The 25,663-nt window shown below is 40.2% G+C and overlaps 1 protein-coding gene across 4 annotated transcripts; it reads left to right on the top strand.

Moving 5' to 3' along the window:
- The first annotated feature begins 4 nt into the window (after positions 1-4).
- On the top strand, positions 5-23,216 carry PRMT7 (protein arginine methyltransferase 7). 4 transcript variants are annotated; one of them, XM_035119416.3, is made up of 18 exons: positions 5-77; positions 2,368-2,536; positions 3,865-3,901; positions 6,180-6,329; positions 7,818-7,926; positions 8,261-8,373; positions 8,923-9,164; positions 10,293-10,473; positions 11,790-11,917; positions 12,140-12,278; positions 13,798-13,881; positions 14,827-14,874; positions 15,123-15,212; positions 15,626-15,787; positions 16,342-16,416; positions 19,361-19,521; positions 21,714-21,810; positions 22,966-23,216. In XM_035119416.3, the coding sequence occupies exons 2-18, from the start codon at positions 2,442-2,444 to the stop codon at positions 23,125-23,127; spliced, it is 2,073 nt and encodes a 690-aa protein (XP_034975307.2). In that variant the 5' UTR covers positions 5-77; positions 2,368-2,441; the 3' UTR covers positions 23,128-23,216. The 4 variants fall into 4 exon arrangements, with proteins under 4 accessions (XP_034975307.2, XP_088528168.1, XP_088528169.1 ...); XM_088672042.1 differs by having other exon boundaries at positions 7,818-8,167; XM_088672041.1 differs by lacking the exon at positions 5-77 and adding an exon at positions 1,645-1,822.
- Positions 23,217-25,663: the final 2,447 nt, after the last annotated feature.

Below are 25,663 nucleotides of genomic sequence, written 5' to 3'. Positions count from 1 at the left end.
TTTTGAGCGCGTTGCATCATGGGAAGATGGCGATGCCTAGCGCGTGAGGCGAGCGTTGACTGATAGGCGGAGGCAAGGTGAGGTATTGGAGTGACCGTTAGAGGCGGGTGGGGAGGCTTGACTGGTTTTTGCGGGGGGAACTTCCAGCTGACGACCCTCAAGTAGAGCGTAGAAGGCTCAGCAGCGCACTCTATCCCAGTTAGGAGGCCCTTGTGCACTCCTGCACAGAAGTCCTGGCCAAGGGGGCTCCTGAGTTAATTCTCATTTATTCATTTAAAAGAGTCGCCACCCCCCCCCAAAAAAACTCTTTAAGGCGGGCTCCCAGCGCCCCTTCCAAATATCAGCCCTTGCTCTCGGACTCGCAATCTGAGATACGTGAACGATTGGAAGGAAGAAGAATTGAAGGAAGGAAGGTGGGAGAGAAAGCAAACTTGGGCTAGTACCTGCAGTTCATAGCTAGTAGTTCTTCAGACAAAAGGATCCAGGAGCATGTGCAGAGTTCCCCACAGGGAAAGAAGCCATCCTCTTTATCTCCCCCTCCCCATCTCCCCAAAAAGGAACTTCAAACTGAAATGGTCATGAGGACATGCAGAGTTTCACCCCAGGGAATGAAGCTGTGTCCTTCTTAAAAGGCAACGCATTTTGGGATACATTTTTTCATAACAAAGCCAACCTCCCGCCCTCCAAAAAGAGAACATAAGGGCAAGGATTTAATGGGCACTTGCAGAATCTTTCTGTTTCTAACATCCTTTGGACATCCAATGAAACTGGATATTGGAACGTTCGAGACAGATAAAAGGAGGTGCTGCTTCATGCAGTACATAGCGAAACTATGGAGTTTCTCCCACAGAAAGCGGTGAAGTTCACTAACCTTCAAAGAGGACTGGACACATTCATGGAGGAGAGGGCTATCAATGGCTACTAGCCATGATGGCTCTACTCTGCCTCCACAGTTGGAGGCAGCAATGCTTCTGAATACCAGTGGCTGGAAACTATGTGAAGCGGGAGTGCTCTTGTGCTCTGTCCTGCTTGAGAGTTTCCCACAGACATCTGGTTAGGCACTGTGAAAGTAGATGGGCCATTGGTCTGATCCTTGCAGGCTCTTCTTACATTGTTACCTCTTGTGCTGGAAACATGTTTGCCACTTTAGTAACAAAAAATAATAATCCTTCCAGTAGCACCTTAGAGATCAACTAAGTTTGTCATAGGTATGAACTTTTGTGTGCATGCACACTTCTTCAGATAACAGTTTGAGAGTGTTGTGGGCCTCGAGGTCTAGAGTTCTGAAGACATTACATTTTTATCCCACCCTTCCAAGAAGCTTGGGATCCACATACATGTTCTCCTCACCTTCACTAGTTGTATCCCCACAAGAACCCTGGAGGTAGGTTAGACTAAGAGAGGGCAATTGGACCAGGGTCACACAGTGAGCCTGGGTCTTCCTAATTTCAAGTCTAAGACTGTTGTATCTGGTATTGCATATTAGATTGTTTACAGTATGTGACTATAGTGTATCTTAATTTGACTGTACAACAAAAGAGTTTTTTAGTACCTTAAACTCTTTTGCTGCCACTGACTCCCCCTGGAATGTATTTTTCCAATAATGGTAAATATTTGTAACATTGTGCATTAATATGTTTCAACAGTGGTAGAAGTAGGAACTAGTAAATAAAATGTGTGGAAGCAAAATGAATAAATCAGATTAAGTCCTATGTTCTTTCCTTCTCCACCCTACAAAGAATTCTCACTTCGTCCTCCCCTCTGGCACAAGACTAAGAAACTGTCCGAAAGACCAATGGTTATGTGTCTAAACTTGGAAAAGGTACAACATACCAGATTCTAGTCCTGACTAGGAGCTACAACTAGGAGCAGGCTGACTAAGATAGCAGGAATTGATTGATTGAAGTAAGATGCTTGGTTCAGGTCTCACCTGTTTGCTTTATCTACACAGGAATAGCTTGGTCACTATTACATACTTCTGCATTAAAACAGCAATCATTTTTACATGGCAGTCCGGAGTGCCATTCACTTCCAACATACACATGCATACTGCTTTACAAATGCAGCCACTAAACCTCATGTAATGCATTATGATGGCACATGGCAAATTCCTATGGCAGAAGCATTCAAGGCTTAGTTTTGTTAACAACAGCATTTATGCATTCAAGATTCTTATATCTTGCCATTTTTTAAATCTGGAGTTCAAGATGGCTAACAATTAATAGATAAGCAATTATACAAAGCAATGCTCTAATTTGCACCACAAAGTCATAGCAGCAGCAACTCAACAGCAAATAATAATATCAATAAAACACCTAAAAATAATTTATCTCCTTCTAAATGGCAACTTCTTTCCTTTTGCCGTAGTTTTCTGATAATGAATCAAAAGCTAGAGATCATCTGAATAAAAGCATTCCTCAAAACAACAAATCAGGGCAAGAATGAAGGTTTTTTGTGGCAGAGCCAATCCAACCACTGGAGCGGTGGAGTGGTTGGAAGAAGATGAGAACTATGATTATCATCAGGAAATTGCAAGGTATAGTGGCATTATTGTGTGTACTCCAACATGTTGGATTTAGACCTGATGACTCCTGGATTCAAATCAATGTGCAGCCACATAAGCATACTGGTTGGCATTGGGCTCAGCCTAGCATGTTTACCAGATCGTTGTGAGACTGGCAGTGGGGGATATGTGTGTTACCTGAGCTTGGGGGGGGGAAAATAAAAATCTAATAAAAAACTGTGATGAAAATAAAGTTTTTGTTTGTTTAACAAGGAACTCTTTGAGTTCAACAGAGTGCTAAAGATGGATTCAAATAACTTTTTATATTTCCATGGAGGAAGTGCTGATTGGTTCTTTGTGCCAGCATCCCTCCGTGCAACCTGTGACCTTTGGCACTTGTCACATTCTAATCTACTTAGTCTTTGAAGAGCTTCTTAAATTACTATTTTAAGACTATGACATGTGACAAGGAAACCCCCCCCCCCAGCTTTCTTTCTCATGCATGCATACCTTTTTGTTTTAAATCATGGGAGGATGAGACTGTTAATGGCTACTAGTCATGATAGGTGTGTCAGAGTATCATCATGAATATTTGAGGCAGTATGTCTGAATACAGTTGGTTGGGGATCATGAGCAGGAGAGTGCAATAGCACTTGTGTCTTTTGTGTGGTGCCCTGTAAGCATTTGGTCATCCCATCTGAGAACTGAATGCTGGACTAGATAAGGCTTTGGTCGAAGGCAGCAGGGCATTTCTTAAGTTCTGATAAGAGTTCTTCAAAGCTCACTACTCTGTGATTTATTTTTTTGGTTGGTTCTGACATAAAGGTTTTGATTCCTCATTATTTTTAGAATAGGACTGATATTCTAAAATGAAGAAAACAAAAAGTGTACAATTAATCTGAGCTTTTTGCAGGATCCCATGTGTTATACTCTATGGCTATCTCCTGACTCTCCTTCAGAAGCTACAGCCTTGTTGTCCTGGGATTTAACTGTATGAAGTTCAAGTGGGGAAAATCTGAACAAAATCCTACCGGTAGTAGTATATAGCAACAACCCTAACATAGCCTGGACCTTACGCCTTAGCCTTATGCCTTTGTACTCAGCAGTACATCCCATGCAGCACAAGGGAATTTACTCCAAAGTAAGTTTCCATAGGATTTAATCCTTTAGTTTCCTGCAGTTAAGGTTCATCTTCTTGTAAATAGCTGGTAAAAACTTTTAAAGGGATGACTCACCATTTGTCAAGCCTGCAGAAGGAGAAAGCATCCTCAATTGTACAGCACTTTATTGGTTGCATATTTTAATAGTAACACTGGTCCTGTTTGAACTGTTTTTGATCTGTAATCTGAACTCTCTAACAGGTCATGTTATGCAGACATGTTGAATGACAAAGACAGAGTAAGTAATTGTTGTTTTCTTTTTTAAAAGTTGATTGTTGGGATTCTGAAAGTTGCCTCATTAGCGTCCATTACCTTGACTTTGTTCTACCAGCTTATAGAATCATAGGATGATAGAATTGTAGAGTTGGAAGGGACCCTGAGGGTCATCCCGTTCAACCCACTGCAATGCAGGATTCTCAACTAAAGCATCCATGACAGATGGGCCATCCAACCTCTGCTTAAAAACCTCCAATGAAGGAGAGTCCAACACTTTCTGAGGCATTCCATTCCACTGTTGAGCAGCTCTTAGTATCAGAACATTCTTCTTTTTAAAAATAATGTTTTAATTTATTTTCATGGTACAGAAGATAATTCTTGAGAAAACAATTGTTAAAACAGTAATCAACAAATAATTTGTCCTGACAAAATTACAGACTTCATATCATATTGTTTTGCTTTTTTCCCATACACTGTGCATTAGTATAGACCAGGCATCCCCAAACTGCGGCCCTCCAGATGTTTTGGCCTACAACTCCCATGATTCCTAGCTAGCAGGACCAGTGGTCAGGGAAGATGGGATTTGTAGTCCAAAACATCTAGAGGGCCGAAGTTTGGGGATGCCTGGTATAGACACAACTGAAACCATGAGTCATTCCCTCCAACTGCTTCCTTCTTGCAGTTTCCTGCCCCTTTAGCAGGTTTTTGTAGCACTGCCTCAGTTTCCTGTGAAGCTATTATTCCCGGTACCAGGTGTTCCCCTGTTGTCTGTAATATTGTCTCCCTCCCCCTCAGAATTTAGTTTAAAGTTCTCCTGATTAGGTTTGTGAGACTATTAGCAAACACATTCTTGCCAACTGCTGTGCAGTGCAACCCATCTCTTCCCAGAAGTCCTTTCTCAAGGAAGTGACTTCAGTGTCACAGCCACAGAATCTTTCTCCCTTTTCCAGTGACACATTCCTGGTGGGTCCAGAACCATTTAAGGGAAAACGTACAACACTTATTTCTGTGATAGCCCCTTGAGATCAATCTTGCCAGCTGTTCCTATTTTCTTACCATCATGAATATGAGATCAAGGCTTTTCCTGTTTGTATAAGTTGCTGCTTTAAGACAGCATAGAATTTAAAGACAAAAATTCAGCTGTGTACTGTTGTTGCAAGTGTAAAAACAAATGCTTTGATGTTGACTTCTCAAGGTTATTTGTTTGGTGGATAATTGAGCAAGATTTTTAATCCTTGTACTAGAGACTTGTAGAAAGCAGTCAATGGTTCAACACTATGTTTTGACTAACACTTATATTTTAATTTGATGTTAATAGAATGAAGTTTTACTGCTAAATTTGGAGAAACAAAGCATAGATTACTTTAAAATGCATTAGTTAGTTGATTCAATTTCATTTGAATCCTGTGTAGTCATGAATGCATTTTGATTATGAACCCTCTGTGAACATTCCATCTGCTTATCAAGGGCTTCTGCGACATTCATCTACCCTGATTTCTTCTTCAATAAAATTCCTTTTCAGATGGCAAGATTAAATATTCTTCAAAAGAAGCCCCCAGTGATGCTCAAAAGTAGTTTTTTTTAAAAAAGATGAACAGTTTCAAAATTAAATATTGACAAAGCTAAGAGATGTGTTTATTATCTCACTAGCTTTTTGGGGGTAGCTGTTTCCTTTAATTAATTTTTTAAGAAGGTGACTTTTAAGAAAAGATATCAGGGATCAAAAAGGCCTGTCAGAAATCACTTCCTGAAGGGAATTTTGTCCATCTGTATCAGACTTTAAACACTTCCAAATTCCCAGGTGTCTCTTTATTTGGAAAGAGTTGGCAGGAACAGGATGAAAAATCATAGGCAAACTAACCATTTCACACAAAGCAAAGCAAAGCATGCATCTGCTGCTGTGTATTCCCATATTTAGAGGGTTTAAATATTTTATTTAGAATGAAATACTTAAAGAGGATTGATAGAGTGAGTAATGGGAATATCAGTTCTTAAAGTGCTGGGGCTGCATTCTTGTGAATAGTATTCAGCTTTAGCTTTTCCTCCCTTTAATGTTTTCAGACATTTATCTTGGAGATAATACTGAATTTATCAGGCTTCTAATAAGCGTACTGCAAACAAAATCTTATGGATCTGCATATTGATCATCCATTGAAAAAATAATTCCTTTTAACCCATGACCATTTGATTGGCTTTTAAATGCTTGCATATTCAAATTTATTAACCTTGGAGAGCGTGTCTCACATTTAAACAAACATTGGTCTTGTTGAAGTAACTGTCAGGTTTGTCTCTTTCTACAGAATGCAAAGTATTTTCAGGGTATTCGTGCTGCAGTGGACAGAGTGAAGGAAAGAGGAGACAGAGCCATTGTCCTAGACATTGGGACTGGCACTGGACTCTTGTCTATGATGGCAGCTACAGCTGGGGCAGATTTCTGCTATGCTGTTGAGGTAGGTATCATTGCTCCCATGTCCCTATGTACCATATATAAATCAGTTATGCAGGAGGCAGATCCTTAAAGCAGATTTGTAAACAAAATTGTATGTGATAGGGGCTAATATTGCTTTGGTCTGTGTGTTTATTGTACAGCCATCTGTACTTTCCTTATGTTTCTCTTTTGTTCCTGAAACATTGCATTAATATTTAGTGCTTGTTGTCCTGATCATTGCTAGTAAAGCACAGTGTTCAAGAAACTTCACTTTGGATGGTGCATTTCAGTCTACTTTGTATTCCCCGCTCCTTGAAATGGGGCAAAGCAACCAAGGGATCTCTGAGCTTAATCCAGACTAGCTATGCTTAATATAGATGCTTAAACTATCCATGATTAATTCATCCCATTGATTTTGGTGGGGCTATTCTAAGCATGAGTAGGTCTGGATCGCTGTACGGTTAGGAAGTTTTTAATGTTAGATATTTATTCAGAGTAATAGTGAAATGAATTTTAGTGCTTTCATTTTAATTTGGGTTTGTTTTTGCTTTGTCTCTATATTAAGCCATTCACTCAGGAAAGCAGACTTTTTGGTCACTGGTGGTGTGTAGCCATCTGTTTTCCCCCTCACCTTTCATTTTATATTTACATTTTGGCAAGAAGCAGTGCTTTTCTGGCAGCTTTGGAGGTGGAAGGCAGTTTTGTTTTGCCAGGGTTCGTGCCTTAATTAGATACACATTTTAACATTGCCAGGAGGTATGTGCTTCATTGGATGTCTCATCTGTGCTTTTGAGAAGGCAGAGTTAGATTTCTCAGTCTTTGCCAAAGAGCAGACCCTTGGATCTTATTAGAAACTCAGTTTCTTTCTGTTGCCTAGACCAGTTAAAAATCCCATCCAACTTTTGTATGTATTGGATATGAAACTGGGCACTAATGGAGTAATCCTATGGATGGCTGCTCAGACATAAGCACCACTGAATTAGGTGTATAGGATTGAAGCCTAAGTGATTAGATTTTTCATGCAAGATGATCATATAGGGAGGGGTTCTTAATATAAAACAGAAGTTGGTTTTTCTCGTTTGTTATGCTAGTTTGTATGCTTAATTTAATTTAGTAGTAGTTTTCAGTTGCATTTTTCCCTTACCTGCCCAGGGCACATACATTTATGTTTAAGGTGTGCGATATAAACTATGTAAACAAACACATTTTTAATCTCCTTGGGAAAAGCCACAAACAGGTACTGTCCAGTACCTACTAAGTCATCTATTTGGCAGGATTAAATGTGCTTAACTGTTTATCCTGTGGTAAATATTTCCCATAACACAATACAGAAATTTTTTTGTGGTGTTTGCGCCTTGAATGTAGGTGCCATTAGCCTGGTTGTGTTCTTGAGAGCTAGTGTAGTGTAATGGCTGTGTCTTTGTGATGTGTCTTTGTGCTGTGTCCTAGGAAGTACCTGATTCAAATGTTACTTCATATCTATCTAAATATAAGGATTATTATACTGCAGGTCTTCAAACCTATGGCTGATACAGCTGTGAAGATAGTGGAGAAAAATGGCTTTAGCGACAAGATAAAGATCATCAACAAGCACTCCACTGAAGTCACAGTGGGGCCTGGTGAGATTAATATGGACTGTAGTCTCATGTTGCATGGAACAAAGGATATCTTTATTTAGTTCTTTGTTTCATTAAAACAAGTTGTATGCCATCCTTCAGACACGTTTTTGGGGTGGTTTACATATAATAGAGGCTGGCTTCCTCCGATTTCAAGGAAGGGAGGGGATGAGAAGGATAAACAGAAGGGTCACAGCTGTATAGAAGAGAACAGAAGGAGTCCTGAGGCCATTCCCTATTTGAGGTGACTAACATTAGCACCGCAGCTGGCTTTGAAAAAGAAAGAGAAAAGAAAGAAACCAGCATACTCCCATTTGTTTTTTGCTATGTTTCCTAGATGGAGACATGCAGTGTCGTGCAAACATCCTGATAACAGAGCTTTTTGATACTGAACTGATAGGGGAAGGAGCTTTACCATCTTATGAGCATGCCCACAGATGTCTTGTACAGGTAAGGAAGTGAGCACTGTTCACAGATGGTGCCGTGTAACAGAAATTTTATTATTGCAAGCTCGCAGATTGATTGAAGTCAAGCATTTCTTTGTTTTTGATTGGGTTTGTTACTGTTAGTTTTCACTGAAGATGTTCAAAATAGCCTTCAACATTCATAACAGACCTGTCATAATCTGTATCTGTGTTGGTTGTGCATGGCTTAAGAAACAACTAACTTTTAGAAAGCTTTCACACATTTTTGGCACAAAAATGCAAATTATAGTAAGTATATGATTCTCTGTCCACTTGAGAACAAGCATCATTGAACTCAACAGGAATACCTTCCGAGTAAACATTATGGAATCAGACTGTGAGATAAATAGGAATGCACATACTGTACAGAAAAGGTTCAAAGGCATAGAAGAGTGGACCTCATATTTACGCCCAGGATTCCAGTTTTATGTGCAGTCTATATTCTAAGAAGTTCACATTTCGTAGCTTGCTTTTATTCCAAGGGCATATAATGAACCTTGCTCAATTTCCTATTTCTTTGTTTTCAAATGATCAGGAAGGATGTGAGGCAGTGCCTCACAGGGCAACAGTATATGCCCAGTTAGTGGAGTCCCAAAGAATGTGGTCCTGGAACAAGCTATTTCCCATTCATATTCAAGCAGAAGATAGTGAGAAGGTTATTGTCTCACCACCAGAAATGGAGAACTGTCCTGGTGCTCCTTCAGTCTATGATATCCAACTGAATCAGGTGTCCTTGCATGACTTCACGCCTCTCAGTGACGTTGTTACAATGTTCAGGTGAGTGCCGCTTTTATGTTATACTGTATATTTAAACCATTTTTATACTCCACCTTTCAATCTTCGATTATCAAGGCAGCTTAAAACATCATTTTAAAACAATGCCTCATAAAATAATAACTAATATAATAAAACATAGTCTGTGGAAAATTCAAAGCAGTAGTAAAATCAAAGCCACACCAGAAACCCTACAAAGGCCAAGGAAAATAAATGTTTCTGCTTGGTAGTCTAAAAGCCATTAGATTTGGTGCTAAGTGAATGGGTGGTGGGCCCTAGTATCCACCTCATTTCAGCCAATGCGGCACCTCATAACCATGTGTCCTTCCTTAAAGAGCTTACTAATGGGATTAATAAAAAAATTCCTTCCTTCCTTCTGAAGAAGTGTGCTTGCACACGAAAGCTCATACCAAAATATAAACTTAGTTGGTCTTTAAGGTGCTACTGAAGGAATTTTTTTATTTTGCTTCGACTCAGACCAACACGGCTACCTACCTGTAATGGGATTAATATGGGAGAAGGTGGTCCTTCATATACCCATTTTGCAAGTGGCGTGGGTGGGAACCTATGACTCTCCAAGTGTTGCTAGACTGCAACTATCATTCCTGGTCATGCTAATGGAGGTTGATGGGTTAGAGCTCCAACAACGTCTTGAGGACTTTATGTTTCCCACCCCTTATTTAGAGCTTTATACTGTAGGTTAAAACTTGCACTCTGAATTGTTCTTGAAGGAAACTGGTAGCTTGTTTGTTTGTTTAAGTGCTTGTCATTATACAGACACACCTGTGTATTATATATATTATAAATACATTTAAGAGGGAAGTAGCAAGCTCCTAAGATCAAATGGTTGATAGTATATGAAGTTGTTGGTGAGAAGTTGCTGAGCACTTTAATGCATTGTGATGTTTCATTGATGACTGACTGCTGCTGCTCTTGGTCAAAACTGTCAGATGCAGTTTCAATTTCTAAATTTTTTAGAAGAACTCTATTCAGTTCCATCGTTGTGTTTATCAATTCTGCTCTGTGTGTATGTTTGTGGTTAGAGTCACAATGTTTATTTCTGCCTAACAACCTGAATGAAAATAAGACGCTAATTAAAATGAACTGATTGCAATTCATTATTTCCCACAGTGTAGATTTCAGTACGCCAGTAAGCCGAGCCTCTGCCTACTACACAGTACATCTGGAGCCTATAAAGTCGGGCAAAGCCCAAGTGGTCCTGTCCTGGTGGGATATTGACATGGACCCTGCTGGGTCAATAAAATGTACGATGGCCCCATATTGGGTGCAATCCACCTCTGAAGATATCCCGGTAATGTACTGAACCTCTTGTAAATTATATTGCCTTCCTAACATTTTAATGCTGACAGATTAAAACCATATATGTGGACAGATGTTAATTTGTCCAGCTCTGTAAAATGTGTCATTTTCACTTTTTGGCCTAATTTGAATTTGACTCTGGACATTCACCAAGGGAGGGGAACAGCATCAAGTCCACGTGAAAATCCATACAGGCACCTCATTTGACTTGGGTCACCACCCCCTGTGCAGGCATTGTTAGTATGATAGGCATGAGTGGATGTTGTGTTGTTGTGCGCTGACATAGCATGTTTAGAGGCCAGTGACCTAACCTACCCAAGGAACCAGCTGCATGAACATCTGCATGGTTATGCTTTTGGAATTTTTTGTGCATGCTGTTTGCTGCATCTTAGTTGGACCATAGTTCAATATTGGTCGGCCTTCAGAGAATGCTAATAAAGATTCTCAAGATTTGTGCTAAACCTTCAGAAGTAAACTAGTTCTCCTAAAATTGTCCAATTCTTGATGATAAAGTCTAGGAATAAGGCCCCTTGCAGTTTTCTAGCTACTTACTGCCATGGATGGAGTGGTACAAAAATAAACAATGGTCTATGATTGCAGCAGGTTAGTGGCTTTAAGTAAGATTAGGATTCCATTGGATTTGCCATCTCATCTTCTTTTGACTTTTCTAGCATAGAAGGCATCAGGGTAGGCAATATCTGATATGCTTTCTGCAATTCCTAATTTCATTAAAGAAAAGGTATGTTTTTGCACATTGTGGTTATAGAAATGAATGTGAAAGGTGACAGCAGAACATTAAACAAAGGCAGAAGGGTGATGTTAAATCTCCATGAATTCTTTAAACAATAAGAGATTATGTTAATGTTTCCTCATGATTACATTGTAAAACAGGCAGTTCCCAGCATTAAAGCTGTATCAGGGGAAACCTCGAGTGGGGTTGTTTAGGTATGAACAAGCATTGGAGCTTTCCCAAATTGTGTTCTTTATTGCATTCCTTTACTTTCTCCTGTATATCTTTGTATCACATCCTTGGCATTATATGTCACTTGGTTGTCAGACAGGGATCCTGCCAGCGTTTGATGTTTTTCTTTCTGTTGAATGCATAAACATCCACAGCTGTAGCTCAATTGTTTCGCATGCAGGAGGTTCCATGTTTAATCTCTAGCATTTTCAGGTAGGGCTGAGAAATCAGAGTATCTGCACTATCCCATTGCCATTTAGTTTTTGGGTTTTTTATCCCACACAATCCATTTTTATTTTGAATTCCTAATGGTCTGCCCCTTTTCCATCTTGTTTAAACCTTTCCAGTGGAGAGATCATTGGATGCAGTGCGTCTATTTCCTTCCAAACGAAGAACTTGTTCTCCAGGGCCAGAGTGTGGGCCTGACTGCCTTTCATGATGACTACTCTGTGTGGTATAAGCTTCAAAAAAGCAGGTAACTAAAGATGTGAGGTGAATGATTGTCATGATTGAACAAAGACTGTCAGGCTGGGATGATTTGTTTTCTCAGTGAATGCAAGTTGGGGAGGGTTACTCTCCCAGTCCATGAATGGTCATAGGTGTTGTACCAGGTACAGCTGGTAAAAGCCATTTTTAATGTAAAAATTATTTGGGGCAAACAGAAATGAGTTGGTTTCATTCATCCAAATGTTTTTAGAAATGAAGACACCACAACTGCTATCCAAGTTGAAAGTCCTGTGTGTAGGTGTCAGGCCCACCTGCTGTGGAATAGGCCACGGTTTGGAGAACTCAATGATCAGAATCGAACAGCACAGTATTTACAGGCTCTGCAGAAAGTGAGTAAGATCTCCCACATCCAATATGATATCTTCTTGCCTCAATCTCTGCACATTAGGCATCACTTCACTGAATTTGGGTGAGGCGCTGTGCACATGCCTGTTTATATATATTTTAGCTTATTAGAAGAGATGGTGGCTCACAAAGCCAGCATATTGTTTCGCTTATTCACTGTTGATACTTGTTGCACCTCCAGTCACAGGGAGTTCTGTATGGTTTTTAATGCAATGGACCAATACAGCTATCATTCTGGAAAGCAAGTGAAAGTAATTTCTTTCTGACTTTAGTGTGCAATACACATGGACACAAAGCAGAAGTCCATCAATTTGTTTTTAAATAGCTGGGGAAAACCATACAACCTGGTAAACGAGCAAAAAACAAAATCAGGTTATTTTTATTAAATAAAATACTGCCTCTTCCATTTGTTCTGTAACTACATAGAAATGCCAGGATGAATAAAAACAAAATGAACAAGAAGGTAGGAACTCTGATGGGGCAAAATAATGGGGCAACTGCAGGAGATGTTGGGGGCCACAAGTTGCCTACCTTCAACTTAAGAATTTAAATCTCTTGTAGTGTCTGCTGTAGAGTCTAAATATATGCCTGTTAAGACCTTGCCTATCTTGAGATGCTATGAGAGTTGCTAAAATCTTACTAAGCAATACGGTATAGAGAAAATTAAAATTGACAAGGAACCAAGGAGCAGGGTTTTTTGTTCATTTTTAAAGAATCTTTTATAATTATTTGATCTTTAAAGCGATGTTTGGGAACATTTTTTTGTTAAATGATACAAACTAGTAAAAACATAGCTTTAACTATACAATCCTAAGTTAGAAGCTGAGTTTTCCAGTTAGAGCAAGTATTGAACAGCACATGTTGAACAGCACATTTGATCAGCAAGCCCGTCAGCTAAGTTTGTCCTTTGGTTCCATCTGGTTGCCCTGTCCTCTGCACTTAAAGTAAATCTTCTTTCTAAGTCTTTTGTGCTATCTTTTCATCAGCATCTAATGACTGAAATATGGTGATCCATTGATGAAATTCCACAGCTCCATTGCTTAGCCTTAATTATAGCGAATTTATGTATGTATGCCTAGCAAAGTGGGTTTTATCTCACACCAGTGAATGCCATAATAAATATCTGTGACAATTTGAAAGGCACCTTTCCTGAATTGTATAATGGATTAACATGGGTGTGGAGAGGAGAATGTGACTGTGAAGCTGGGTCATAATTTGTTTTTCACTTTCCTTCATGTGGATTTAAAAATTGAGTCCATAAATATGTATACTGACAATGTTTTGTGGGATTTCTCTCACAAGTATTTACCTTTCTAATGTAAAACATGCATCCTTTGCCTTAAAATGTCATGAATTCTACTTGAAACATGGAGATTTTAGACAGCCTTTGGGATGCAACAATGCTCAGTAATTTCAAACAAGCGAATGTGTCAGTCCTTAATCAGTGACCTTTTGCATCTGGAAAGGAGGAAACTGCTGAAAGCTTGTCTTTTCGCTCTGAAGGTTCTGAAGCCAAACAGTGTTTGCCTCAGCATCAGTGATGGCAGCCTCCTTCCTGTGCTGGCTCACCATCTTGGAGCAAAACAGGTACAACACCACCCCCAGTCATTGAAATGTTTGCTATTTTTAATATTATGACTCTTCTATTCCTTTATACATTTTTATTTTATGTTATGTTATATCTATTTATCTTCAGTGCTTTTCCTTAAGAGCAGTCTGTGGCACATATTTGGTCTTCCACAACTCTTCTGAGCCCTGAAATTGCTCCTCCCAGTCTCATTTGCGGTCTCTTACTCCCAGAACTAGTGTGAATAACTAGTGTTCTTTATTTCAATACCTCTCTTCCAACCTCCAACCCCCCCCCCCACCTTTTTTTAGATGCTTCGGCACCCTTTCATCCTCATCTCCTGAAACAAAGTGCAAATATTCACATTTCCCCATGCCCATCCCTTGTTAGTCTTGTTTCTCTTGGAACAACCTTCTCTGTGTTTCATCCATTACTGGCAAAATTTAGCTTGTAAGTTCCTTGCGTAGGGACCTGTTACTGCTATCAGTATACATTCCGTTTTGCAGAGCATGTTACTCATGATAACAGTTATCCCATTGAGTGACTGGAGTAGAATTCTTAGTCCCCTAGGTCCTGCTAAGTTATGTAATGGAATGGGCCATGCCATGCAGTATTTGTGCATGTTTATATATTTATGTATTTAATTATTTTATCAACATTACTTAAGTAGATCGCTGCTTATTTGAGCAGTTAATTTCTATACAGGACATTCTTGTTGTTCTTTGTAAGTCTTGCTCTTGAGTCTTTATTGGCTGCTTGTAAAGTGGAGCAGGGCAACAGACCACACATGACCAAGGGATGTTACACCAATCAAAACGCAAGGGAGAGCATCATTCAAGGATAGGAGTTTCCCCAGTGAATCACCAGTGTGGTCCTTTCATTGCTCATGGGACAGGTATCCCTTCCCAAATTTCCACCCAAAATTGCAGGTTTGATTAAGCCAGTGTGTTCTATTCTTCTTCTAGGTGTTTACACTGGAGAGCTCTGCAGTTTCTTATTCACTCATGCAGAAAGTAAGTAATGAATATTGGGAGTCACATCTGCATGCAACTGCTGTCTTATGTTTATTACTCCTCCTTTTTATTTTGCTTTCTTATGTAATGGCAAAAGTGCTTGCCCACTATGAAAGTAGTTACCCAAAATAAGTCATTTTACATTTCAAAATGTTTTTCCGTTACATAGTTTGGAAGAGGTTTCATTCTTGGACAACAGTAAAAAACAAAACACTAAGACCTTTCTTCTTTTCTTTTTCATAAAAAAGATTTTTAAGGCCAATCACCTAGAAGATAAAATTAAAATAATAGAGAAACACCCTGAATTGTTGATCTCTTCAGATCTTGAAGATAAAAAGGTATGATAACTAAATGTCTGTGTGACCAAAATGTGTTAAGGGCTTTCTTTGTTCACTCAAGCTTCAAAATGCTGCGAAATTGTGGCTGTTATGGGCCATACCATTTACAGATGCATTACGTAGGCAATATGTCATGGTATCCTGCCTTGAGTTTAGTTCAATCTTTTGCATCACCTTAGAGCTGGCTGACTGGCTGGCAGTTGCAAACCTAGATCCCTAATTTGCCAGTTCACTGGAATAGACACACGGAGTCTATGCAACTGAAGCTACCATTCTACATTGCATGTACCCAACTGGCAGCCAATCCCACCTCTGCAGAATGACAGACTTGGAAGGCCTGCCAAATGGTAGGAAGTGTGGTCTGTCACTCTGTTGCCCATCTGAGCCTCATGTATGTTTTTCCCTACCCCAAGGTATCACTTTTAATTGGTGAACCCTTCTTCTCTACGAGCTTGTTGCCATGGCACAATTTATATTTCTGGTACGCCCGGACAGCCCTGGCAAGCCACCTGACAAGTGATGTGACTATCTTGCCCCAGTCTGCTTCACTTCACGTGATGATTGTGGAGTTCAAGGTAACGGAACTATGTCTGGTGTCTGTTTTGCCCCCCAGGGCAGTGTGGGTGTGTTTAGATACAATACTGTGTTTTGTTTATTTTTTAAAAAAAACTTGCACTTCATCATTTAGCCAAAAAGGCTAAATGATGCAGCTACAAAATCAGTAGTAAGATAGTTCCTTGGACTTACACTCTAAAATGACATGACACACAAGAAAAAAGAGAGGAGGGGGAAACAATCAGTTCCTAATGATACAGGTTCATCAAAGTACAATTAATTATCTGGTTTTTATTAGTTTGCAGCATTTTTCTTTAGTCCTCAAGTGGTTTTTATCTGGATATATTAGACTTTATTTTGGGGGTGGTTTTAATATATCATGGATAAGTGTGTTTGACATTCTGGTCGTTTGACATTCTGTTTCTTTGAAACAATTTAATTCTTAAAATATAGCTGTCATATTCCTGGGAGTGATGAAATGTACAGTTTTGCTCCAATTTCTCATGATTTAATTTAATTTTAAAACACTGAACAATAACATTGTGTCCCGTCCCCCCTTTTTCTTCCCCCCTAGGACTTGTGGCGAATCCGCAGCCTGTGTGGTACCTGTGAAGGGTTTGATGTGCACATTATGGATGAGATGATAAAGGTTAGAATACCCTCCCTGTGTGTTGGATAAATGCCAACTGAATTAGAGATGTGGTTGTGGGTAAATTGCTTGTAATCATGGTTCTAACCAACCAGTGCATTAAATGGGACATACAGGTCGGAAGGCGTCCAACATGCTACTGAGGAAGAGCGGAGGACAAGTACAAGTAGATTCAGAGCTGATGAAGTGGCTGGGCCAAAGCCGAAAGGTCGCTCAGTTGCAGATACGCCTGGAAGCGAAAGGAAAGTCCGATGCTGTAAAGAAAAATATTGCATAGGAACCTGGAATGTAAGAACCATGGATAATGGTAAGCTGGATGTGGTCAAAAATGAGATGGCAAGAATAAATATTGACATCCTGTGCATCAGCTCACTGGAAGGACAGATCGTGAAGCTGAGGCTCCAATACTTTGGCCACCTCATGAGAAGAGAAGAATCCTTGGAAAAGACCCTGATGTTGGGAAAGATTGAGGGCACTAGGAGAAGGGGACGACAGAGGACGAGATGGTTGGACAGTGTTCTCGAAGCTACGAACATGAGTTTGACCAAACTGCGGGAGGCAGTGCAAGACAGGAGTGCCTGGCGTGCTATGGTCCATAGGGTCACGAAGAGTCGGACACGACTAAACAACAACAACAACAGTACAGGAATGGTCTTCAGGCTCATGACTGGATTTTTGGAGGCTAGACCCCGTCAACCACAATGTCATTTCTGCCCACCTCCAAGCTAAAGAACTTGGCAGGCATGAAATGAGCAGCAGCACTTTGTTGGTCGTATTTTTCTCATATAAGTGCTGAAAGGGAATCTGGCCAGTTGATAGGCATCCTTTGTGCTGTCCTTTTTATGGCAATCACACTGATAAGGCTTAGGCAGTGTAACCATCCCTCTCATCACAGCACAGCCCCTCCCAGCACTTTAAATGAGAGGGTGCTGCTGAACATTGCTCAACTCACCACACATGGAATGAGGAGACACCCCAAAAGATCTCTCTGGCTGTTCCTCTCCTTTAGCAATGGAAGACACACTGACGAGCAAAAGCTGGGCTTGGCCCATGACACCTGCCCGCCCAGCTAAAGTGGGATAACAAATTGCAAAAATTGAAACAAGCAGGAGTCGTGTCTGGTTCGTTGCCTGCCAGTTAGTCATCCTCTGATAACAGGATTTGATTCCTTCATAAAATGTAGATTAGTTTCTTTAAACATCATTTTCTGTTATATTGTCATTTTCAACAGCTAGGAAATGTAGTATTGGATCAAATCATGGCCGACGTACCATTTATTTGGCAGCCTGACTGCACTGGCTTCCAATTAGTGTTTGGGCCCAATTGAAAGTGCTGGTTTGGACCAATAAATCCTTCAAATGGATCAAGACCACTTCTTCCCATATGAACCACCCTGGACCCTGCAATCATCATCTGAGGCCCTTCTTCGTGTGCCTCCTCTATGAGAGGTCCAGAGGGTAGCAATGTATGAGCAGGCCGTTTCTGTAGTGGCTCCTCACTTCTGGAGTGCACTCCCAAAGGAGGTTTGCCTTTGGCTAATTAAAAAATCTATGGCCTTTGAAACTGTGCTGGGGCCTTAATGGATTTGTTCGTTATTATGCTATATATGTATTTGTTTTTATATTTTATCTTGTAAGCATGACTAAGTCCATATTCCAACCATATATTCTTATCCTAGTTCTGAGTAGGTGATTTTTTTCCCCTTCAGGTTAGTTTGTTATAACACTCCCCCCCCTTCCTCCTCCCACAATCTGAGCAGCTCTGTTTGATGAAATCTGTAGCTTTCCAGGCATGACCTTTTCTTCGTTTATTTACTTATTATTAATGAGTCATCTGTCTGCTCAAAAGAACCTGAGGTGATATTCAACATTTTAAAACCCAATATAAATCATCAAAATGCAAACCTTACATCTAACAATGTAAATTAAAAAGCATATATACACCCCATTAAAATAGTACAAATGTCTAGTATTAAAAATTGGCTGACTGCAAAATGCAGCAACAGAACAAACAGAGGGCCAATTACTGGTAAATAAAATCAGCCACAAACAATAGAAAACAGCTCCAGTAGCAATCCCACAGGAGACAAAATCTAGCAGAAAAATAAAGGTCCAATGACGTTACTTAAAATACTAAATACTCCCACAATAACTTTTATACCGCATCCTTCGTATGATAAAATGAATGTTTGCAAGTCTTCAGCCTTCATTGTTCGAAAGCACAGGACCAATTAACTTAATTGCAAAAAATGTGTAGTTATTTGAAAGCACTACTTAGAAATGTCTGGGACGACAAGCTTAATGAGTTGTGCTAGCAGCTGCAAAGCCGTAGCAAAGATTGCTGTAAAAAGGAAAATAGACTTGAACGTAGTTGCAGAGAATAGAATTTATCAATTTAATTAAAAACAAACTCACCTTATTCTCATACACACAGTCTGAGAATTTTGGACAGGCTGTAGCATATGCTGGACAGAGAGAGCTGTGGGTTTGACTCTGCACACTCATTCATTTAGTTCCCAGTCCAGTACTTTGCAGTATCCATCTCTGTCATCCATTAAATATAATACTTTACCTAGCCCAGGTGTTATCCTAGAAAACAAACACTAAGTTTGTAGAATATTTGGCCAAAATAAAATTAATGCTTATGGTGAATAAACACATACACTCCAAATGGCAGAATCTGCTGAGTTTTCACCTGGCATCTGGTTGTTTTGACTCTTGGTATGTTATTAGCTGGGCTAATAGCTTAACAGAGAATGCCTGGTTCTGTAAATGAGTGAAATGTCTCTTTTCTTCACTTTAGAAGTGAAATAAATGTTTCTGTCTTGACTTGCTAAAAGTTAATCTTGCCTCAGTCCTTCAATGCTCTCTGAATATTTTAAATGAATACCTTATCTGTGAATATTCTAGCACTTCAATGCTCCCCTTTTTGTTTTCTTCCATAGAATTCCTTGGACTTCAGGGAGTCAAGGGAAGCAGAGCCTCACCCGCTGTGGGAATACCCTTGCAAATCAATATCCAATCCACTGAAAATTTTGATATTTGACTTCCAACAAACTGTGCCCAAACATACTATCAAGAATGAAGGCATCATAAATCTGACAAAGTGAGTAACTTCACCAAGAGAAAATGTGCAAAAACTGTTCAGGAATGTGGCCACTGTAGCTCAGTGTTCTTTCTTTTCCATGCAGAATGCCCCAGGTTCCACCCCCAGCACTTCCAGGTAGGACTGGGAAATATCCATGTGAGAAACTGGAAAACCACTGTCAGTGTAGAAAATGGACAAATGTCCTAACTCAGTATAAAACAACTTCCTATGTTCCTAAAAGTGCAGCAGAATAGCTAAGAATCGTCGTCTCTGCCATTACTTCACTGGATAGCCTTAGTTCTCCCTAGACCTCACATCTACAAATATAATATTGACCAACTTTATGAAATTGTAAGGATTGCACTAAGGTGATATCTGAGGCACATTGAATACTCTAGAAGCACTAAGTGCATGCAAAGTCAAGTATCATTATTAACACACTTGATATCACTAGAACTAGCATCCATTCCAGCCTCATTTTTGGATGGAAACTGCCCAGGTCACCCTGGTGGATCTTTGATGGAGACAGACAGGGGAATATGTCCCTCTTAATTCTCCTGGATCTCTCATTGTGTTTTAATAACCATAAACCATGATATCATTCCTCACTGACTTGCCTCGTTGGAGACACATGCTTTTTAACATCCCCATGAATTTAGTGCCTGAGCCAGTATTAGCAATGTGCCAGTGACACTCAGCTTTACAAAAAAAAAATCCCAGGGAATTGTTGGCTGCTCTGAAAAACAACCATAAAATTGGGACAGCATGACTGGATGACAGAGAAGGAGGAGGGGAAATTTCAGGGCCTAGAAATGTAACCCAAAGCATTTTGGAAAATCCCTTCTTTAAAAGCAATAAACAAACACAATAAATAGACCCCATCATTTCAAGGGAGGTAATTTGAGTCTGACCAAACTGCAAGAGGCAGTGGAAGACAGGAGTGCCTGGCGTGCTCTGGTCCATGGGGTCATGAAGAGTCGGACACGACTAAACGACTGAACAACAACAACTTGGTATAAGATTGGGAGCTGAAATCAGATGGGTGTTTGAGATTTTAGAGCAACAGCATATTCATATCACTTACGTTTAATAATGCATTTTTCTGAAGAAAACTTTTGTAGTTGTATAATTTGCTTAATAATAATAAACATACTTCATGTATGAGATAACATACTGCTCTTAATGAATAATGTATAAATTACATTTCAACATATGACTGAATCAATATATAATGACATTTATTTCTCATCTCCAAATATAACCATCTGTTCCCTGGCTGATCATTTCTTTCTCAACCAGCACAGTGTGTGGTGTTACCATTGAACCAAATTATGGTGTTATCATTGTACCAGCTGTAAAATATTGGAACATCCTGTGCAGTAAAGATCAATATTTGTCTCTAGCATGATTCTTGTTTAAACATCAGATGTAGATTTTTCCGACTGTATCATATAGCTTGTGCTAGCAAACAAGTCAATCGTATAAGTTACACATGAGACATTTAAGCTAAGACCAAAATAGTAGATATTTGCGTTAAAGTTTGAATCTTAAAATGAAAGACAGAATGCAAAAGAAGCTGGGTCCCAGTTCACAAGTTATACTAAGCCAAACCACGGCTTAGCATGCATGAGGAAATGTGCAGGCTCCTGGAGAAGAAAATGCAAGCTTGTCGTTTAGCTTTCAGACAAACCACCATCTTGTAACTAAGGTTTGCTCTATGATTTACAGCTTGTAGTTTGTCTGGAAGAGCTAAACCATGAGCCCAGCTTCAGGTGACATACTAAGCCAAACCACAAATTAGCTCACTGCAGCAGCAAAATGACTGGGGAGGTGAAAAGTGGCTGCAGTCTCCTCTCCAGGAGCCCACATGTTGGCTCATTCATGCTATGTCATGGTTTGACTTAATATAGGCATGAAAGAGGGCAGAAAGATCCTGCTTCAGGTCTTTAATGTGTTACTTCAGTTACTGTCCTATACACATCGCTTTGGTTCCTGCAAGAAATTCCGCTTCCTACATCCACCTGCCAGTTGATGGAAGTTTCAGGCTCCCATAGGTGTAGCATTCATGCTCTTTCATCTCTCTGGCCTAGGCTGCTTCCAAGGAGGAAAGATACTATTCATATTTCAAAAGGAATTTGTGCATATGTCAGTGTGTTGGTGTTCTTCAAAGTTAGCAGAAAATCAATACCTGAGGCTTTCTTTCTTTCTAGGACTGGGAAGAGCCATGGAGCTGTTCTGTGGATGGAATATCATCTGACACCCAGCATTTCTGTTACCACAGGGCTTGTGCAGGTTTCAAATGAAAAGGTATGCTTAATTCTCTTTCATCTTCACTCTGCTCCATGGGGGGGGGGGGCGAGGGAGAAGAATGTTAATCTGAGTGATTCACTTCTATCTCATGGTTTGGGCCGCATTTTTGGACTTAATCAGTCTTCTGTCTTCTCTGAAAAGCTAGGCAAATTTATTTATTTAGATGTTTTTCTACCACCTTTCAGATTCCATCCCAAGGTGCTGTACAGCGCATTAGACAATTTAAGACCATAAGAATTAATAAAAATCCACAAAACAATAAAAAGGCCAGAGCAATCCAGGTCAAATTAAGCCATGGTACCTTAGGCTGGAGTCAAACAACAGTAAAAGCCTGGGAGCAGAAGTGGTCTCCAAAGCTCAGTAATTCTGGCACCTGACTTTGCCGATGGAGGAAATGGTTCTATAGGGAAGCCACCTCCACAGAGAAGGCTTCTTCTGATTGCCAACATTTATAAATGTTGTAAATCTGAATTCACAATTTTTCAGTGGAAACTGTGTGCTTGGATGCTACCATAGACTCACTTTCGTAGTTTAGAAGCCCCATTGGAAACTATAATTCATTTGTATGTTTCAGAAGTGTGACATCTGTCAGAGGTATTATAGGATGGCTATGTTCCATTTTTAGTTAACACACTAGGCTCAAGATTTTGCTCTCAAGCTAGGGCATAGGAGAAGTTCCCCCACCAGCCTTTTTTTAAAAAAGTGTAGCTTCTGTGTGTATGTTGTAATTCTTACAATCCGATCCAAGCATATGTACTCAGAAGTGAAACCTTGTGAGTGCAATACAATGTAGATTTATTTAGGACTGCAGCCTTAGAAATCTTGGAGGTGATCAAGTAATTGGCATTCCAGTTCAGGCCAGTTTGCTATTTCCTCCGTTTCCAAAGAGCAAAATAATTTGCATTACCAAGTTATGCACCAGATGTCAGAAGTCCTAGGGGCCTAGTTTGAAGGCTTATGAGACCACCAACCTGTGGAGTTTGGTGCAGCAGTTCCCTGAATGTATGGAATTCAGACCTCATTGATAACATTTTCTGTTATGAATCAGCATGCTGATATCCTAAAGTAAAGTGATTACTGTTGGTCTTGACAAATTAGCATACTGTATTTTCTTATCAGAGCTAATTATTTTTCTTCTTGTTTTTTCTGCAGGGCTACTGTCAGTGGACTCCCCACTGCAAACAGGCTGTGTTTTTCTTCAGTTCAGATACTGGGTCAGAGCCTCCCATTGATAACCCCTCTGCAGTTGCATACACCCTAAGCTTCAACCCAAAGACAGGCAATGTTATCATGGATTTTAAGCTCTTGGATTAATGTGGCAGCTTTCCAATCAAAAACCTTCCTGTCCCCCCCCCCTCATTTTTTTTTGACCAGGTCTTAATAAATATATCAAGAGATAGCTATGATGGGCTTCTCTTCTCTTCTTTTGGGTTACAGCAGCTATTACTGACCCCCAGGCATTGTCTAAAGGAGCCATGTTGCTAAATTGTAAGCTGGTATGGCTCTGGTCCATGCCTGGATGGGAGATTGCTTGCAAAATCCTATATATGCCAGCTAAATGTAAAGCTTTAAAAATGAAGCCTGAATCAGGTTATGAATAGTAATAATGCTATATTCAGATACAATCATGCTGATGAGACTGCTTCAGATTGTTTCCCCTTGTTAATGTGAGGACTGAATCGTTGACAGCTGCAGCTGCAGAAGATTCCCTTGTTGCTTTCTAGGAACCAGGCTTGTTCTGCCATCCTATTGTTGCTGGTCTGGCTGGTTTCCTCGCAGTTTCCTCCTTTGGCCAGACAGTGATGACATCCCTTCTCAACTTCTGCATAGTTTCCGGTATTCCTTTTCATCTTAAGGAATTTACATGAGCCAAGACAAATCCCTTCAAGTGTTGGTATATAAAGAAGACTACAATGAAGTTTTACAAACTTGCATGCACAAGGTTCCAATTTCAAGCCCCAGCAACTTCAGTTGAGAGAACTGTAGGAAGTAAAAGATAGGAATGATCATTGTCTGAAACCCTGGCTGGGTGTGGTATACCAATGCCCTGACTTGTGGCAAGCTGATTCAATGGGTTCAGTTTCTAGGGAACCCTTCCCTTCATTTGCCAAAAATCTCTGCATGTCTGCTATGGAACCTCAGCACATTGTATGAAATCTAATAGCATGTTCTAGGGTACAGCCTAAATCCATTTAGGCTGCTTGGCCAGAATGCACCAAGTACACCCCACTGGCCACAAATTGCACAGGTGGATCAGTCAGGGATGACAAGCATGTGCCTCCATGCCCACCCCTAATTACCAATCTTCTCACAGTTGAAAACTTCTGCTATAATGATAGGCAGCAGTTGAGAGAATTATTGAAGACCTGAGTGTCCATTCTTTATGAGATTCACTAGAGGGCGCTAAAGCCTTTGCCCACTTAATCAACAGCATCAGGGAGGTGTTTTTGTGTGTGATATCAAAAGGATACACAATGTTATTGAAAAGGTATTTAGATGGTAACCAACTCCTTTCTGGAACCATCGGTAGAAAATAGGAAATGTGTCTTTATTTTATCCTATGTACTAATATTGAACTCATTCTCTGAGTGAATCCTTTTTGTAGCATAAGCCATCCACACAAGGAGGAATGGGAATGCAGCATAGTTTGCAGAAATACAAAAATTATTTGGAGGAAGCCCAAACGGTTAGGATTAGGGCTGGGCTCAGAACAGAAGGAAGGTTGGTGACCAATCCTGGCATCCAGTGAAATGTGGGCATGCTTCAGGGGGCATATTCCATGTAGGAGCAGGCAGTCCTTCTTGCATTTTTTTGGATTTTTGAGGGGATATTTACTGAGACTTTTCCTGGCACCATAAGAGGTACTACTAGCAGACACATTGCTTCCTGTGAGTGCAACATGGGTGACCCATCCTCTTAAAAGCTTGGGAGAATCCTTTGTGGTGCCCTGCAAAGCAGCTTCCAGTTCATATTCTGTTGAGTCATGAGCACAAAGCAGCAAGAAATAGGACTTTTTACAGTTGTGCTCCCCTCTTTTACTATTACCACTGAACAGCAGCGTGTTTGTCGGTGATATGTACAAGGTTTTGTTCTGATGCTGCAGAACAAGTGCTGGTTAATGTTCAACGTGTATATCTGTAAGGCAAATTCCATTTTAGTTCAGTGAATAAGGGTGCTCGGACATCAATACTGGCTATACTAATGACCCCAACCATTAATGCCTCAGCTCATCTGGATTCTGGTTCTTCATCCTGAGCTGTGTAAGTGCTTTGGGGGCAGCTGTATGCTTTCTCAACATCTGAGTTTAGGGCTTAGAAGACCTTTGCCTGTAAATGAGGCACATCATCTTAGATGCATGTGTTAATTAAGGATAGGTGAATGCCTCTTTTTGATTAATTGGTGTTCTGTTTTACCAAGACACTCAGAAACAATAACTGAGCAACTTATCTCAAGGCCCGGCTCCCTCTCCTCAGTTGCAACCTGAGATCTTGTCCCTGATTGGTTTGGATGGTACACCTCTGTCCCTTTTGACCCTCTTTTATTGCCTTTGAAGTTGACCCTTGAACCACAAACCTGGCTCTGCCTGATTTGGATCATCAGTAAGCCACCTACCCCTTCTGTCCCCCAAACTCAACCACCTGGGACAGACCCTTGCTGAGCCATGACGGATTAGCAGTACATCCTAAAAAATATGAATCATTTATTTCAACATGAATGGTTCGAAAGCAATAATAATGGCAATACCCCCAACTTTCACATTCATCAAACTCCTCTGAAAGATCTGCATTTTAGGGCCAGTCCTACCATTAAACAAAGTGAGGCAGCTGCCTTAGGTAAGTAGAATACAAAA

The sequence above is a fragment of the Zootoca vivipara genome, chromosome 6, assembly GCF_965207765.1.
Source record: "Zootoca vivipara chromosome 6, rZooViv2.hap1.1, whole genome shotgun sequence".
Taxonomy (NCBI): domain Eukaryota; kingdom Metazoa; phylum Chordata; class Lepidosauria; order Squamata; family Lacertidae; genus Zootoca; species Zootoca vivipara.
The sequence above is the reverse complement of the archived record's forward strand: the minus strand, read 5'-3'. Positions and strand labels throughout refer to the sequence as shown.